Source organism: Coregonus clupeaformis, chromosome 18, assembly GCF_020615455.1.
Source record: "Coregonus clupeaformis isolate EN_2021a chromosome 18, ASM2061545v1, whole genome shotgun sequence".
Taxonomy (NCBI): domain Eukaryota; kingdom Metazoa; phylum Chordata; class Actinopteri; order Salmoniformes; family Salmonidae; genus Coregonus; species Coregonus clupeaformis.
In genome coordinates, this window is record NC_059209.1 from 57,385,786 (window position 1) to 57,399,798 (window position 14,013).

General features: G+C 46.7%; 1 protein-coding gene across 1 annotated transcript in view; it reads right to left on the reverse strand.

The window, feature by feature from the left end:
- LOC121550729 (transmembrane protein 132C-like) overlaps nucleotides 1–14,013 on the reverse strand; it is a 120,664-nt gene that overhangs the window by 41,748 nt on the left and 64,903 nt on the right. The window contains exon 3 of the mRNA XM_041863082.1: nucleotides 8,540–8,683. Coding sequence (XP_041719016.1) covers nucleotides 8,540–8,683 — 144 coding nt within the window. The remainder of the gene's footprint in view (nucleotides 1–8,539; nucleotides 8,684–14,013) is intronic.

A 14,013-nucleotide genomic window follows, 5' to 3' on the forward strand; every position in this document is an offset into this window, starting at 1 on the left:
TCCAGATTGCATCTTCAAACTAAGGGCAACCATGGCATCCGTGACAGTGAGAAGCGTCCGTCCATGTATACGGGTAAGATAGTCTAGCTGGCTACATTTTCATATATTACACGTTTCTAATTTGAACCTGGTTGGTTAGCTACCTGCAGATTCATGCAGGGTAGTAATGTCATGAGTTGGGGTTATGGTGCATTGTTTAGCTAGCTAGCTACATGTTTTAACAAAAGACTCCATTATGCAAGTACTGTTAACATTGAACCTGGTTGGTTAGCTACCTGCAGATTTATGCAGGGTAGTAACGTCATGAGTTGGGATGATGGTTCATTGTTTAGCTAGCTAGCTACATGTCTTAACAAAAGACTCCAATATGCAAGTAACATTGAACCTGGTTGGTTAGTTACTGCAGATTCATGCAGGGTAGTAACGTCATGAGTTGGGATTATGGTTCATTGTTTAGCTAGCTAGATGTCTTTTTAACAAAAGACTCCAAAAGACACTCTGGCTATCTACTCTGATTTCAAAGCAGTCTCGTCTGAGTGTGCCAGAGCGCAGAATAACTGACAAATTTACGAACGCTCAACACCTGTTGAATATGGCTGGTGTCAGTAAACGTTGGCAAAAAAGCGTAAATTGTTGCCAGCAGCACAGTTGCCGTCACCAACGCTCTGGATAACATACAAACAGCCTAACCAGCTCTGCCAGGGTGAGTAAACGGTTAGTGAGCTGTTCTCTCATTTGTGTCTGGAAGTAGCTAGCAAGCTAGCCAATGTTAGCCAGTTAGCTTGGGTACTTGACTGCTGTTGTTAGGACAGAATGCTCAGATCAACCCTTAAAGAGATGGGTAGGGCTAAAGCTTAAGAGGGTGTGAACGATGCTGAATGGGTGTAGACAAAGAAGGGCTCTCCAGTAGTAGTACCAAAACATTCAAAGGCCATTTTCTCAAAAGTGAGGTTAGGGCCCTACAAGTTTATCAACTTTCAAAGCAGAATTACTTTCCCATTGTTCCTCAATTGTAGTGTATGATATACAATTTTATAGCTCTGAGTCTACTTTTATCCAATGTAAAAAACACCATTTCAAATTTTGCTACATAAGACCGATTTGAGCCGGTCGGTCACATATGATCACTTGTGAATGATGCCCAGCACAAGAAACAGCCTTTTTTTGCGACTTTTTCTAATCATAGTCGCACACCTCATGTAGCCTAGCCCATAGGCTTATATGTTTTGATAAGGTCTGTATCACAACTAAAGTGGCCAAATAACTTCTTAAAATTAAGCACATTAATCCACTTTACAAGCGGTTTAGAGACTAACTGGCATACATAAGCAGAGAGTGAGTTTCAAGTTTGGGGAAAATAATCTTCACCATAAAAATGCACCTTTATAATAAAAGCATTACATGCATAATCGCATTTGGTGTTTTCCCGCTAATGGAACATTTGCACTTATAGCCTACTGCCATGTGCGCACTGCTGTGCTTATAATGTGAAGAAATAGCCTAATAGTTTATCAACATTTTAAGCTAAATGTTCTGATCTGTTGCGTCAGCCACATTGCGTAAAAAAGTTTTTTTTGATGCTAGTGGTTGTATTAATTTGGGATCTATTGCATCCCACAACTGTCCCAGACTATGTTTGGAATACTTATTTCTTGCACAGAATAGAATAGATCAACTTTCGTACTATGGGGGATAGTAGATTGACATAGGCTAGTGCTTTTGCTGTTTGTTAGGCCTACTCATCTTGTTGGCTGACGAAAAGTAAATGTGGACATTTCTTCCAATACTTTCAATATGAACCTCTGAATTGGATAAGGACGCGTGCAGTTGCGTCCCCGATGTGTCTGTCTTCACTTGTAGCCTGTGAGAAAGACCCGATCACGTGATGGAGAGCCATGTGAGTGAGATGTGCTTAGGAGCTCACAGCACTCAGGGAGAAGGGCACAACGCAGCACTCCAGGCCAAGGGCACAACGGCCACTGGCGGCAAAAGGCATGGATTTTTTCAAATTGAATGAGAGACTAATGAAGAGTGTACAGTCTGCGCAAAAAAACAAAGCAGAGCTCTTGCCTTTCAAGCAACTATTTTCAAATCATCATTAGAGTCGCTGTTGCACAACATAAACATAACAGGGTAGGGGCCGGGTGGGCATTCCGCCTCGGAGGCGGATCCGGCTCCGGGCGTGACGACCTCTTACTCTCCGCCTCCCTGTTGCGCCCCTGGTCTGGTCTGGACCTCGGCGCACTGCTTCCCCTCTCCTTCCTCCCACGATACGCCAGGCCCTGTCTGGACCCTGGTGAGGGAGACCCCGAACCTGGAGAGGGGCTGACGTCATGGTCTGGAGTGGAGCCGCTGACCGGAGCTGGATCAGGCACCGGTGGAGCGGACTGCTCTGGCTCCGGATTGGAGCAGCCGACCGGAGCTGGACTGGACCCCGGTGGAGCGGTCTGCTCTGGCTCCGGAGTGGAGCCGCTGACCGGAGCTGGATCAGGCACCGGTGGAGCGGACTGTTCTGGCTCCGGAGTGGAGCAGCTGACCGGAGCTGGATCAGGCACCGGTGGAGCGGACTGCTCTGGCTCCGGATTGGAGCCGCCGACCGGAGCTGGACTGGACCCCGGTGGAGCGGTCTACTCTGGCTCCGGAGTGGAGCAGCTGACCGGAGCTGGATCAGGCACCGGTGGAGCGGACTGTTCTGGCTCCGGAGTGGAGCAGCTGACCGGAGCTGGATCAGGCACCGGTGGAGCGGACTGCTCTGGCTCCGGAGTGGAACCGCTGGCCGGAGCTGGACTGGACCCCGGTGGAGTGGACTGCTCTTGCTCCGGAGTGGAGCCACCGGTGGAACGGGCACGGGCCGTGCCGGACTGGACACACGCACCACAAGTTTGGTGCGAGGAGCAGGAACAGGCCGGGCCGGACTGGCGACGCGCACCACTGGCTTGGTGCGAGGAGCAGGAACAGGCCTGGCCGGACTGGTGACGCGCACCACTGGCTTGGTGCGAGGAGCAGGAACAGGCCGGGCCGGACTGGGAACGCACACCACTGGCTTGGTGCGAGGAGCAGGAACGGGCCGGGCCAGACTGGGAACACGCACCACTGGCTTGGTGCGAGGAGCAGGAACAGGCCGGGCCAGACTGGCGATGCGCACCACTGGCTTGGTGCGAGGAGCAGGAACAGGCCGGGCCGGGCCGGACTGTGGAGGCGGACTGGAGGTCTGGAGCGGAGAGCTGGCACAACCCGTCCTGGCTGAATGCCTACTTCCGCACGGCACGTGCGTGGTGCAAGCACAGGACGTACAGGACTTTGCCGGCGCACTGGCGACACAGTACGTAGCTCCGCATAACACGGTGCCTGCCCAGTCATACGCTTCCTCGCGTGAGTACGGGGAGTTGGCTCTGCTCTGACACTAGGCTCCGCAAACCACCCCGTGTGCCCCCCCAAAACATTTTCTTGGGGCTGCTTCTCGGGCTTCCTCCTCGACCGGCCTCCTCCGTGTTGCTGTTGCACCTCTCCTGCCTGGGCATCTACCTTAGCCCATGGTCCTCTCCCCGCAAATATCTCTTCCCATGACCACACATTTCCCACCTGTGACCTGGCTATTCGCTCTGCCTGGGCACGCTGCTTGGTCCTCGTTTGGTGGGATCTTCTGTCACGTTCGTTGAATGACGGGTCAGACCAAGGCGCAGCGTGATATGCGTACATGTTTATTGAACTATAAACACACGACAAAACAACAAAGGAAACGAAACGTGAAGTCCTAAGGTAGATACACAACTAACCTTACCAGGAACAAGATCCCACAACATGACAGTGCCAATAGGCTGCCTAAGTATTGTCCCCAATCAGAGACAACAAGCGACAGCTGCCTCTGATTGGGAACCACACCAGCCAACATAGATCTATACATACTAGAATACAACATAGAATATATACAACAAGGAATATACACACCCTGACTCAACATATACGAGTCCCCTGAGTCAGAGCGTGACAGTCGCATCATGCAGCCATATAGCCCAACGTTTGTAGAACAACTAAAGTTACATTAATAACTCTAATTTAAGCATATAGGAGTACCTATTTCTTTATTAACCGCTCAACACAGAATAGCCGCATGTGCGCACTCCCTCAAATAGTTTGGAGAAAAAAATTATATTTGTTCAATTATATTCTTCATACTATAAAATAATGCCATGGAATTCTAAGCAAATCTTGTCTGCTAAATGAACTAGCCATTTGGCATAGCCAGATCAGGACCTACAGTGAGGGAAAAAATTATTTTATGCCCTGCTGATTTTGTACGTTTGCCCACTGACAAAGACATGATCAGTCTATAATTTTAATGGTAGGTTTATTTGAACAGTGCGAGACAGAATAACAACACAAAAATCCAGAAAAACGCATGTCAAAAATGTTATAAATTGATTTGCATTTTAATGAGGGAAATAAGTATTTGACCCCCTCTCAATCAGAAAGATTTCTGGCTCCCGGGTGTCTTTTATACAGGTAACGAGCTGAGATTAGGAGCACACTCTTAAAGGGAGTGCTCCTAATCTCAGCTTGTTACCTGTATAAAAGACACCTGTCCACAGAAGCAATCAATCAATCAGATTCCAAACTCTCCACCATGGCCAAGACCGAAGAGCTCTCCAAGGATGTCAGGGACAAGATTGTAGACCTACACAAGGCTGGAATGGGCTACAAGACCATCGCCAAGCAGCTTGGTGAGAAGGTGACAACAGATGGTGCGATTATTTGCAAATGGAAGAAACACAAAAGAACTGTCAATCTCCCTCGGCCTGGGGCTCCATGCAAGATCTCACCTCGTGGAGTTGCAATGATCATGAGAACGGTGAGGAATCAGCCCAGAACTACACGGGAGGATCTTGTCAATGATCTCAAGGCAGCTGGGACCATAGTCACCAGGAAAACAATTGGAAACACACTACGCTGTGAAGGACTGAAATCCTGCAGCGCCCGCAAGGTCCCCCTGCTCAAGAAAGCACATATACAGGCCCGTCTGAAGTTTGCCAATGAACATCTGAATGATTCAGAGGAGAACTGGGTGAAAGTGTTGTGGTCAGATGAGACCAAAATCGAGCTCTTTGGCATCAACTCAACTCGCCGTGTTTGGAGGAGGAGGAATGCTGCCTATGACCCCAAGAACACCATCCCCACCATCAAACATGGAGGTGGAAACATTATGCTTTGGGGGTGTTTTTCTGCTAAGGGGACAGGACAACTTCACCGCATCAAAGGGATGATGGACAGGGCCATGTACCGTCAAATCTTGGGTGAGAACCTCCTTCCCTCAGCCAGGGCATTGAAAATGGGTCGTGGATGGGTATTCCAGCATGACAATGACCCAAAACACACGGCCAAGGCAACAAAGGAGTGGCTCAAGAAGAAGCACATTAAGGTCCTGGAGTGGCCTAGCCAGTCTCCAGACCTTAATCCCATAGAAAATCTGTGGAGGGAGCTGAAGGTTTGAGTTGCCAAACGTCAGGCTCGAAACCTTAATGACTTGGAGAAGATCTGCAAAGAGGAGTGGGACAAAATCCCTCCTGAGATGTGTGCAAACCTGGTGGCCAACTACAAGAAACGTCTGACCTCTGTGATTGCCAACAAGGGTTTTGCCACCAAGTACTAATTCATGTTTTGCAGAGGGGTCAAATACTTATTTCCCTCATTAAAATGCAAATCAATTTATAAAATTTTTGACATGCATTTTTCTGGATTTTGTTGTTGTTATTCTGTCTCTCACTGTTCAAATAAACCTACCATTAAAATTATAGACTGATCATGTCTTTGTCAGTGGGCAAACGTACAAAATCAGCAGGGGATCAAATACTTTTTTCTCTCACTGTAACATAAGGACAACTCAGAGTATGCTATTCTGTTCTTCTGAAATAGACTACATTTTCTTCATATTATGCTTCTTTAGACCTGTCTAAAATAAATAATGTATTTATTGTGAAGGTGTAGGCTATATTACATGGATTTATTAGGTTTTTAAAAATGAGATTTTCTAAAGGTCTGCATCAGTGGCTTGTAGGCTATGTGTGGAAGCCAGGAGATGCTAAATGTGTTTATGTTAATTAACGGTAAATTACCGTGAGACAGACAGTTATTTGCTTGACAATCACCGGCTGACGAAATTTCGTGACCGCCACAGCCCTACGCGTGGGAATGCCTAACCCGTCCTGGAGAAGGTGACTCACCTACCGACACGAGGGGCTAATAACCTCAGCGAACCCACAAACACCACACAGAGTGGGATACCAAACTGATCTGGGACCAGGGGAGAGTATGGGCCTCTCACATACAGTGCACTCTACACATCCTAGTACATTTGCTGCATTTGTCCTTTTGAAGCCCTGTCAAAGCCATGCACCTAAATAAATAATTGACAATATATGAATGCAACAAAAAAACTATGGCAGAGCCTAATGTCTGCCTATACCTGTCAACACAGATTTGTTTAAGTAGCATTATTCTCTAGCGGGGGTTAAGGGAAAAGCATGTCAGATAACGTATCCTTTCAAAAGCATGCAGTGTAATTATAAATATACTTAAAACTGCCTTTAATTCCCCTGGCCCAAATTACATGAATTAGTAATGTTTACACTCATGTGCCACGGCTATGATTAGAAATGAACTGATACAATCTAGGTCTTCTTCACCCAACCGGTTTATGCAAGAATAAACATAGTTATTTCTACTCAAAGCACAAACATCCTGTGTCGGCAATCTCTTTATCTGAGGTTGTTCCCTTTTCTCTGAAACTCACTCTGGCGTGGAGGGACTTCCATTCTCTATCTATAACACAATGCTAATGTGGTAGAGTAGGATACAGAAAAAGTTTCCTCCTTAACACACTTTAAGAAAATCATCTTTAAGATGTTTAGCGCAAAAACAAGGCCAAATATACTTCCTCACTATAGCTCATTAGTGTATACTGAGCTATTAGGATGGCCCAGGTTTTTGTCTCCTTGGCTGAAATCATCGTCATGACATGTTCAAAGAAAGTGAAACAGACATCAACTGGCGGAGTCTTTGGCACATAATGGACCTGTCTATAGATAGCTCAGCCAGTTATGATGGGAACTGACTGTGGACAGATTGAAGTCTCTGTACTCCAGGTGGTGGTTTGGAGAGTTAGCCATTCCATGGATAATTTACCAGTCATTGTTATGAGTCAGAAGGATGATTTCTCAGAGAACAGCAGTGAGCCATTGATGTGGAGGCTCTGCCTGAATCCCACTATACTGTTCAGGGTTTGGTGTTGTGTTTTGTGCGGTGTAGCCTCGGTTTGAGAGAGGCACAGAAAAGAAAACTCAAGCGACCTGTCATTGATGTTTTCATTTCAAATGCTTTCTTTTGCTCAGTGTTTGTTTATCCTGTCTTGAGACTTAAATCTGAAAATATATACTCTAAAAATAGAGAATCTTCTTATCTGTTACGGATTTGTTTATTGATTTAACACAAGCGGTTATGTAGAATGTACAAATGCCTGTATGTTGTCAATCATCACAGATTTATCTCATTCACTCCAAATAAATGATTCCCAGTGTCTTAGTTATTTCATAATCAGGCACACCTACAGTATATGCCTTATTGTTCTCTCTTTACTGCTGTGCAAATGAAACAATTATGTTTGCCTGCTACCAGCATTTGTCACCTGTCAGTGACTAACCTGAATAGAATCCTAAGCAGTGCTTGACTTGGGCAGGAGCTCACCGGAGCTCAGTACCGGCACCTCAAATGTTATACTGCTTGAACTCCTGTTCCTCTTATAGAATATTAGCTCAAAAGTATTGTGGATCTCCTGCATCTAAATGTAAACAGTACCAGCACCCAAAATGAGTACCCGCACCTATTTCAGTCCAAGTCAAGCACTGATCCTAAGGCACATTACAGCCTGTGTATAGCCATTGAGATTATAATTAAACTATAGATAAACACAAGCAGCAAACTTTGAGAAAAAGACACCACAGAAGTCAATATCCAAAGTCGTTTCATCACCAGAAGGTTGAAAAGAATTCGGACAAAATGAAACACAAATCAATGTTTCAAAATGTACTTGAGTTTTATCCCTTCTTGCAACTGGCAATGAGTCAGGCTTGGACTGTGCCAGCAGTCAATACAACAATAAATGGCCATGCAACTGAGTGCACTTGGCCATTCTTCATTACGCTCCACCTTCCATGAAATGTCTGAAACCCATCTCACTGGAAACTCAATCTCAATCAGTCACCATCAAACCACTAAACACAGGTCACTGGACAATGGTCACTGGAATTCAATTAAGACATCTGCACACTCAAATAATAACAACATGTAAATAAACAGCAATTGCATGAGCCTCGTGCAAACATGCTGTCATTTTTTCTAACCACATTTTTTTCAGACCATATGAAAACCATATGTTAACCTGTAATATCCTTTTCAGTGGAAAAACAATTATTATAATTTTGATAATAAAAAGTTGTTTTGTCTATAAATCGAATAACTTATTTCTGATTAGACTCCACTGACTGACCTTAACCACATCTTCATCTGTGGAACGACAGTCCACTGCCTCTGAGACGTCAGTGACCATGCCGTCCGCTCCGATGGTCACCACCTTCACCGGGACAGCCACAGTCTTCCCCGTCAGCACAGCTGTATTCAGGATCTCTGTGTCCTGAGAGAAAGAGAGAGAGGACCAGCACCAGTCAAACACAGGGTAATATCAGTACATTACACACTAAGGAGAAAAACAGCGCCACAATCAGAACCGTTACTGAGTGGACAGCTCCAGAATCAGCACCATTACTGAGTAGACAGCACTAGAATCAGCACTGCTACTGGGTGGACAGCTCTAGAATCAGCACCATTACTGGGTGGACAGCTTTAGTGTGGACATCTCTAGAATCAGCACCATTATTGAGTGGATAGCTCTAGAATCAGCATCATTACTGAGTGGACAGCTCTAGAGTGGATAGCACCAGAATCAGCACCATTACTGAGTGGATAGCTCTAGAATCCGCACCATTACTGAGTGGATAGATTACATTTACATTTTAGTCATTTAGCAGACGCTCTTATCCAGAGCGACTTACAGGAGCAATTAGGGTTAAGTGCCTTGCTCAAGGGCACATTTACGTCATTTTTTTTTTTTGGGGGATCTGTTACTGTTAGTGAGTTCACAGCTCAGGGTAGAGAAACAAGCTCAGTTCTATTAGTGAGTGGGCAGCTGTGTCTGACCTCAGTATTGTTATTAAATGGAAACCCTGGTGGAGAGAGAGGATCAGCAGGGGTTCATTACTCCCAATAAAGCCCTTAACCTTTCATTACACAGCCATCATACTGTCAGAGGAGATAATTGGGCCAATTAAGACAGGCCTGGGAAAGGCTTTACTGCCTTAGCCAGACATGAACATGAAATTGTCTGTTATAGCCATTTACTTCATTACAGTTTGATTTCAATTAGACAGCTAAGCAAGCTGAACCAGCACTAGAAAGGCCTTGGAGCCAAGGCACACAGCCTTTAGATAATTGAGGACTGTCTGCTCTTTGCTTTATTGAGGACCCCACATGACATAATTTAATCCTATAGAGTGAAAAATGTCATTCCAAGCAAGGTCTTTTTGTTTAATTGCTACTGTGAAACCTCAGTTAAAGCTGTGTCTGTATTGAAGACTTGGCTTTCAAATGCTTCTGCGATGGCATGACATTATGCAGAATTAAGGTATGGTTATTAACCTAATCCAAAACGATGTCTATAGAAGACACTAACATATCTTTTCATATCACTAATACTGACACCTTGTAACAGGTTCTATCTGCTGTGTGTATGACATCCTGTCAACATATTCCTTTCTCTGCATGAGGGAAGAACACATGAATTTGTATACTGCTCCATATACTGCCAGCATGGGTCCTTAATACTTTTACTTCTGTCTGTGTGCTTGTGAAAAAAAGAGAGAAAAGGGAGATTAAGTTCCGTTAAAAGGAGCCTGGACGTTTGTAACCGTCAATTACCCAGTCCATTCAGGCTTTGGAGTGAAATGATTATTAGCTGTGCCAAAAGATACCAATGAATCACAAAAACACTTTATGTGGCACTATCTTCAAATAGCTTTTCATTACATTTTTATTGACTTTGACAGTCTTACATAGCATATAATAGCATATAAACCTCTCTCTCCCTCTCTCGTGCTGACTTTGCTTCAATTCCCCTTAAAATAGGGGCTGCAGTAAATTAATTCTATCCCTGCTGGGATTCCACCATTTCCAAAGGGTCTTTTATAATAGATGATGTGGTAAATGGTTGAGACCTGCTGAAACACAGGGCAGTATTACATTACAGCAGTTGGAAGTGACCCAGCAGGCTGGGACCAGCAGAAGAGAGAGAGCAGGTCCTGTCAATGGCCCTCACAGCCAGCCACACACACACTCACACAGACAGCACGATTAAAGGCAAAATAGAGAGATGTGGTGCACAACAGAAGAGTTACTTACAGCTGAGTCTGAATGGGACAGAGGTCATAGTGAAATATGAGCCAGATTCCTGTAGTACAGGAATGATTACTCTATTAACCAGTAGGCTGTTAAAATAGAAAGACTCAAAACACCATCATTGTGTAGTAAAACCATGAAAAGTAGTGCACCTTAGCTGAGATCTGGTGTTTGGAGGGTGTTTGAATGTAAACCCAATGCAAGTGTTATGATACATTGAATGTTTTTCAAAACAGAATGGAAGTACTCTGAAACACCCAAAGTGGCTCTTCAATCTGAATAATTGTGTTTTTAAGAGATTGTTGTGAAAACACTTTTTGGTGTTTCGGTCAAAACACATCACACATCAAAACACAAAAAATAATGCTTTGGCAGATTGTGTCTCTCATATAATCAAATGTTTTTTAATTGCAAATTATATATTGCATAAATATTGTTTGATAAAAAATATGGATTGAATTTTCTGTCAATATTTTGATTAACATTTTAAAGAAGACACTGGGAATTTAATAATTTTCCTTGGGTAGACTTAGGCACTAATTATAGGCTACAGTTGCCAGGCATTTATAAATAATGTTACAATCAAAACATTTAGGGCTATGCAAGTTAGAGCACAGGTAACATGTATGAAGCAGACCTTCATCACTGATATTCACGTGAGGAAGTGGATGTGAACCCAGGTCTCCTACTTGTCAAAACACTGCCGTAGTCCACTCAGCCATTCTTCAGGACTAAACTGTTGTGCTGAACCACCCATGTTACACTGAGCACTATGCAGAAATTGCTCCGCCATTTCCTGTTTGCTAAAACTCTAATAGTTTGCCTAATTTCAGTTTATGTGATGACATCTACACTATAAGCAAGTATAGTGTAGATGTCACGCCCTGGCTCTGGGGACTCTTATATGTTGAGCCAGGGTGTGGATTTTCTATGTGTGATTTTCTATGTTTAGTTCTAGTTCGTGTTTTCTATGTTGGCCAGGGTGGTTCCCAATCAGAGGCAGCTGATTCTCGTTGTCTCTGATTGGGGACCATACTTAGGCAGCTTGTTTGGCACTGTTTATTGTGGGATCTTGTTCCGTAAGGTTTGTTTTGGTGTATTAACCTAGGACTTCACGTATCGTTTGGTTTGTTGTTTTGTTCGTGTGTGTACGTAATAAAAGATGTACGCATATCCCGCTGCGCCTTGGTCCGCTGTTTATAACGATCGTGACAGAAGATCCCACCTCGACTGGATCAAGCAGCGTGACGAGGAGAGAGGATGGACCTGGGAGGAGATGAGTGAGAGTCTGGCAAGAGGGATGGAGGCCCTGAGCACGGGGGAGAGACAAGCCCAAAACATGTTTAGGGGGGGGCTCACGCCTTGTACGACGAGGCAGCAGGAGGCCGCGATAGAGCGGTTCAGCCGGTTAGCAGAGGAGGCCGCTAGGTTACGGGGGTCACTGGTCACGAGGGAGAAGGAGAGTGTGGAGGCACGGCGAGAGGAACTGAGTAGGCAGCAGAGGGAGCGGAGGTTTATGAGGAAACCCAGTCCCACTCCTCGCACCAAGCAAGTGGTGTGTGTCACCAGTCCAGTCCGGCCCGTTCCTGATTCCCGCACAAGGCCAGTGGTGTGTGTTCCCAGTACGGTCAGGCCCGTTCCTGCTCCCCGCACTAAGCCTGTGGTGCGCGTCGCCAGCCCGGTCCGGCCTGTTCCTACTCCCCGCACCAAGCCAGTGGTGCGCGTCGCCAGCCCGGTCCGGCCTGTTCCTGCTCCCCGCACCAAGCCAGTGGTGCGCGTCGCCAGCCCGGTCCGGCCCGTTCCTGCTCCCCGCACCAAGCCAGTGGTGCGCGTCGCCAGCCCGGTCCGGCCCGTTCCTGCTCCCCGCACCAAGCCAGTGGTGCGCGTCGCCAGCCCGGTCCGGCCCGTTCCTGCTCCCCGCACCAAGCCAGTGGTGCGCGTCGCCAGCCCGGTCCGGCCCGTTCCTGCTCCCCGCACCAAGCCAGTGGTGCGCGTCGCCAGCCCGGTCCGGCCCGTTCCTGCTCCCCGCACCAAGCCAGTGGTGCGCGTCGTCAGCCCGGTCCGGCCCGTGCCTGCTCCCCGCACCAAGCCAGTGGTGCACGTCGTCAGTCCGGCACGGTCCGTGCCTGTTCTACCAGTGCCTGGTCCGGCACCGGTCAGCTGCTCCACACCGGACCGGGGGCGCTGCGGGGGTGGTAGGAGAGAGTGGTGGTCACGCCCGGAGCCGGATCCGCCTCCGAGGCGGAATGCCCACCCGGCCCCTACCCTCTTGTGTTTGGTTGGCGCGGTCGCAGTCCGCGCCTTTGTGGGGGGGGTAATGTCACGCCCTGGCTCTGGGGACTCTTATATGTTGAGCCAGGGTGTGGATTTTCTATGTGTGATTTTCTATGTTTTGTTCTAGTTCGTGTTTTCTATGTTGGCCAGGGTGGTTCCCAATCAGAGGCAGCTGATTCTCGTTGTCTCTGATTGTGACGATCCCGGCTGTCTGAGTCGGGTCCTGTCTGGTGACTAGTGTTCCTGCTCGTATTCTCCAGTTTCCCGAGGGTTCGGGAACGCTCCGGGGAGCGCTCTGGTTTTCCGCACCTGCATCCCATCAGCAATCTGCACACCTGGTCCTGATCATCACCCTTCTTAGGCTCTGGCCCAACATCCAGTTCCTGCCGGATCGTTAGCCATGAACATCTCTCACCCGGAACCTTCACCCAACCTCTGCCTGATGGTCGGCGGCTGCCGAGCCAGTACCGGACCAACCACTGCACCCTCAACAACCCATCCACGCCACCCGCTCTGTTCCCTGGATTATTCAGCTTCACTCGGACTCTAGTAATAAACACTCACCTTTGTCTCACGTACCGTGTCCTGGTCTGCTTCTGGGTTCTGGCTTAGTTAACCGTGACACTGATTGGGGGGGGACCATACTTAGGCAGCTTGTTTGGCACTGTTTATTGTGGGATCTTGTTCCGTAAGGTTTGTTTTGGTGTATTAACCTAGGACTTCACGTATCGTTTGGTTTGTTGTTTTGTTCGTGTGTGTACGTAATAAAAGATGTACGCATATCACGCTGCGACTTGGTCCGCTGTTTATAACGATCGTGACAGTAGAGCAGGGGCATTCAACTCTTACCCTACGAGGTCCGGGGCCTGCTGGTTTTCTGTTCTACCTGATTTATTAATTGCACCCATCTGGTGTCCCAGGTCTAAATCAGTCCCTGATTAGAGGGGAACAATGAAAAAATGCAGTGGAACTAGCTTCGAGGTCCAGAGTTGAATTTGAGGGGTGTAGAGAATCATTGTACCATCTAAACCGCTGTGAAATATCATTTCTATAACCAAAAATATTGTATTTTCAGCTGTTTGAAGCTGGTGTACGAAAGTAAATGACGCAAAACAAAACTTAAGAACGAGAGGCATAGAAATAGCGCACATAGAGCAGATCTCGTCTTAGACTTGTGTCACGGATTCTGCCGAGGCTGCTCCTCCTCCTTGCTCGGGCAGGCTTCGGCGTTCGTCGTCC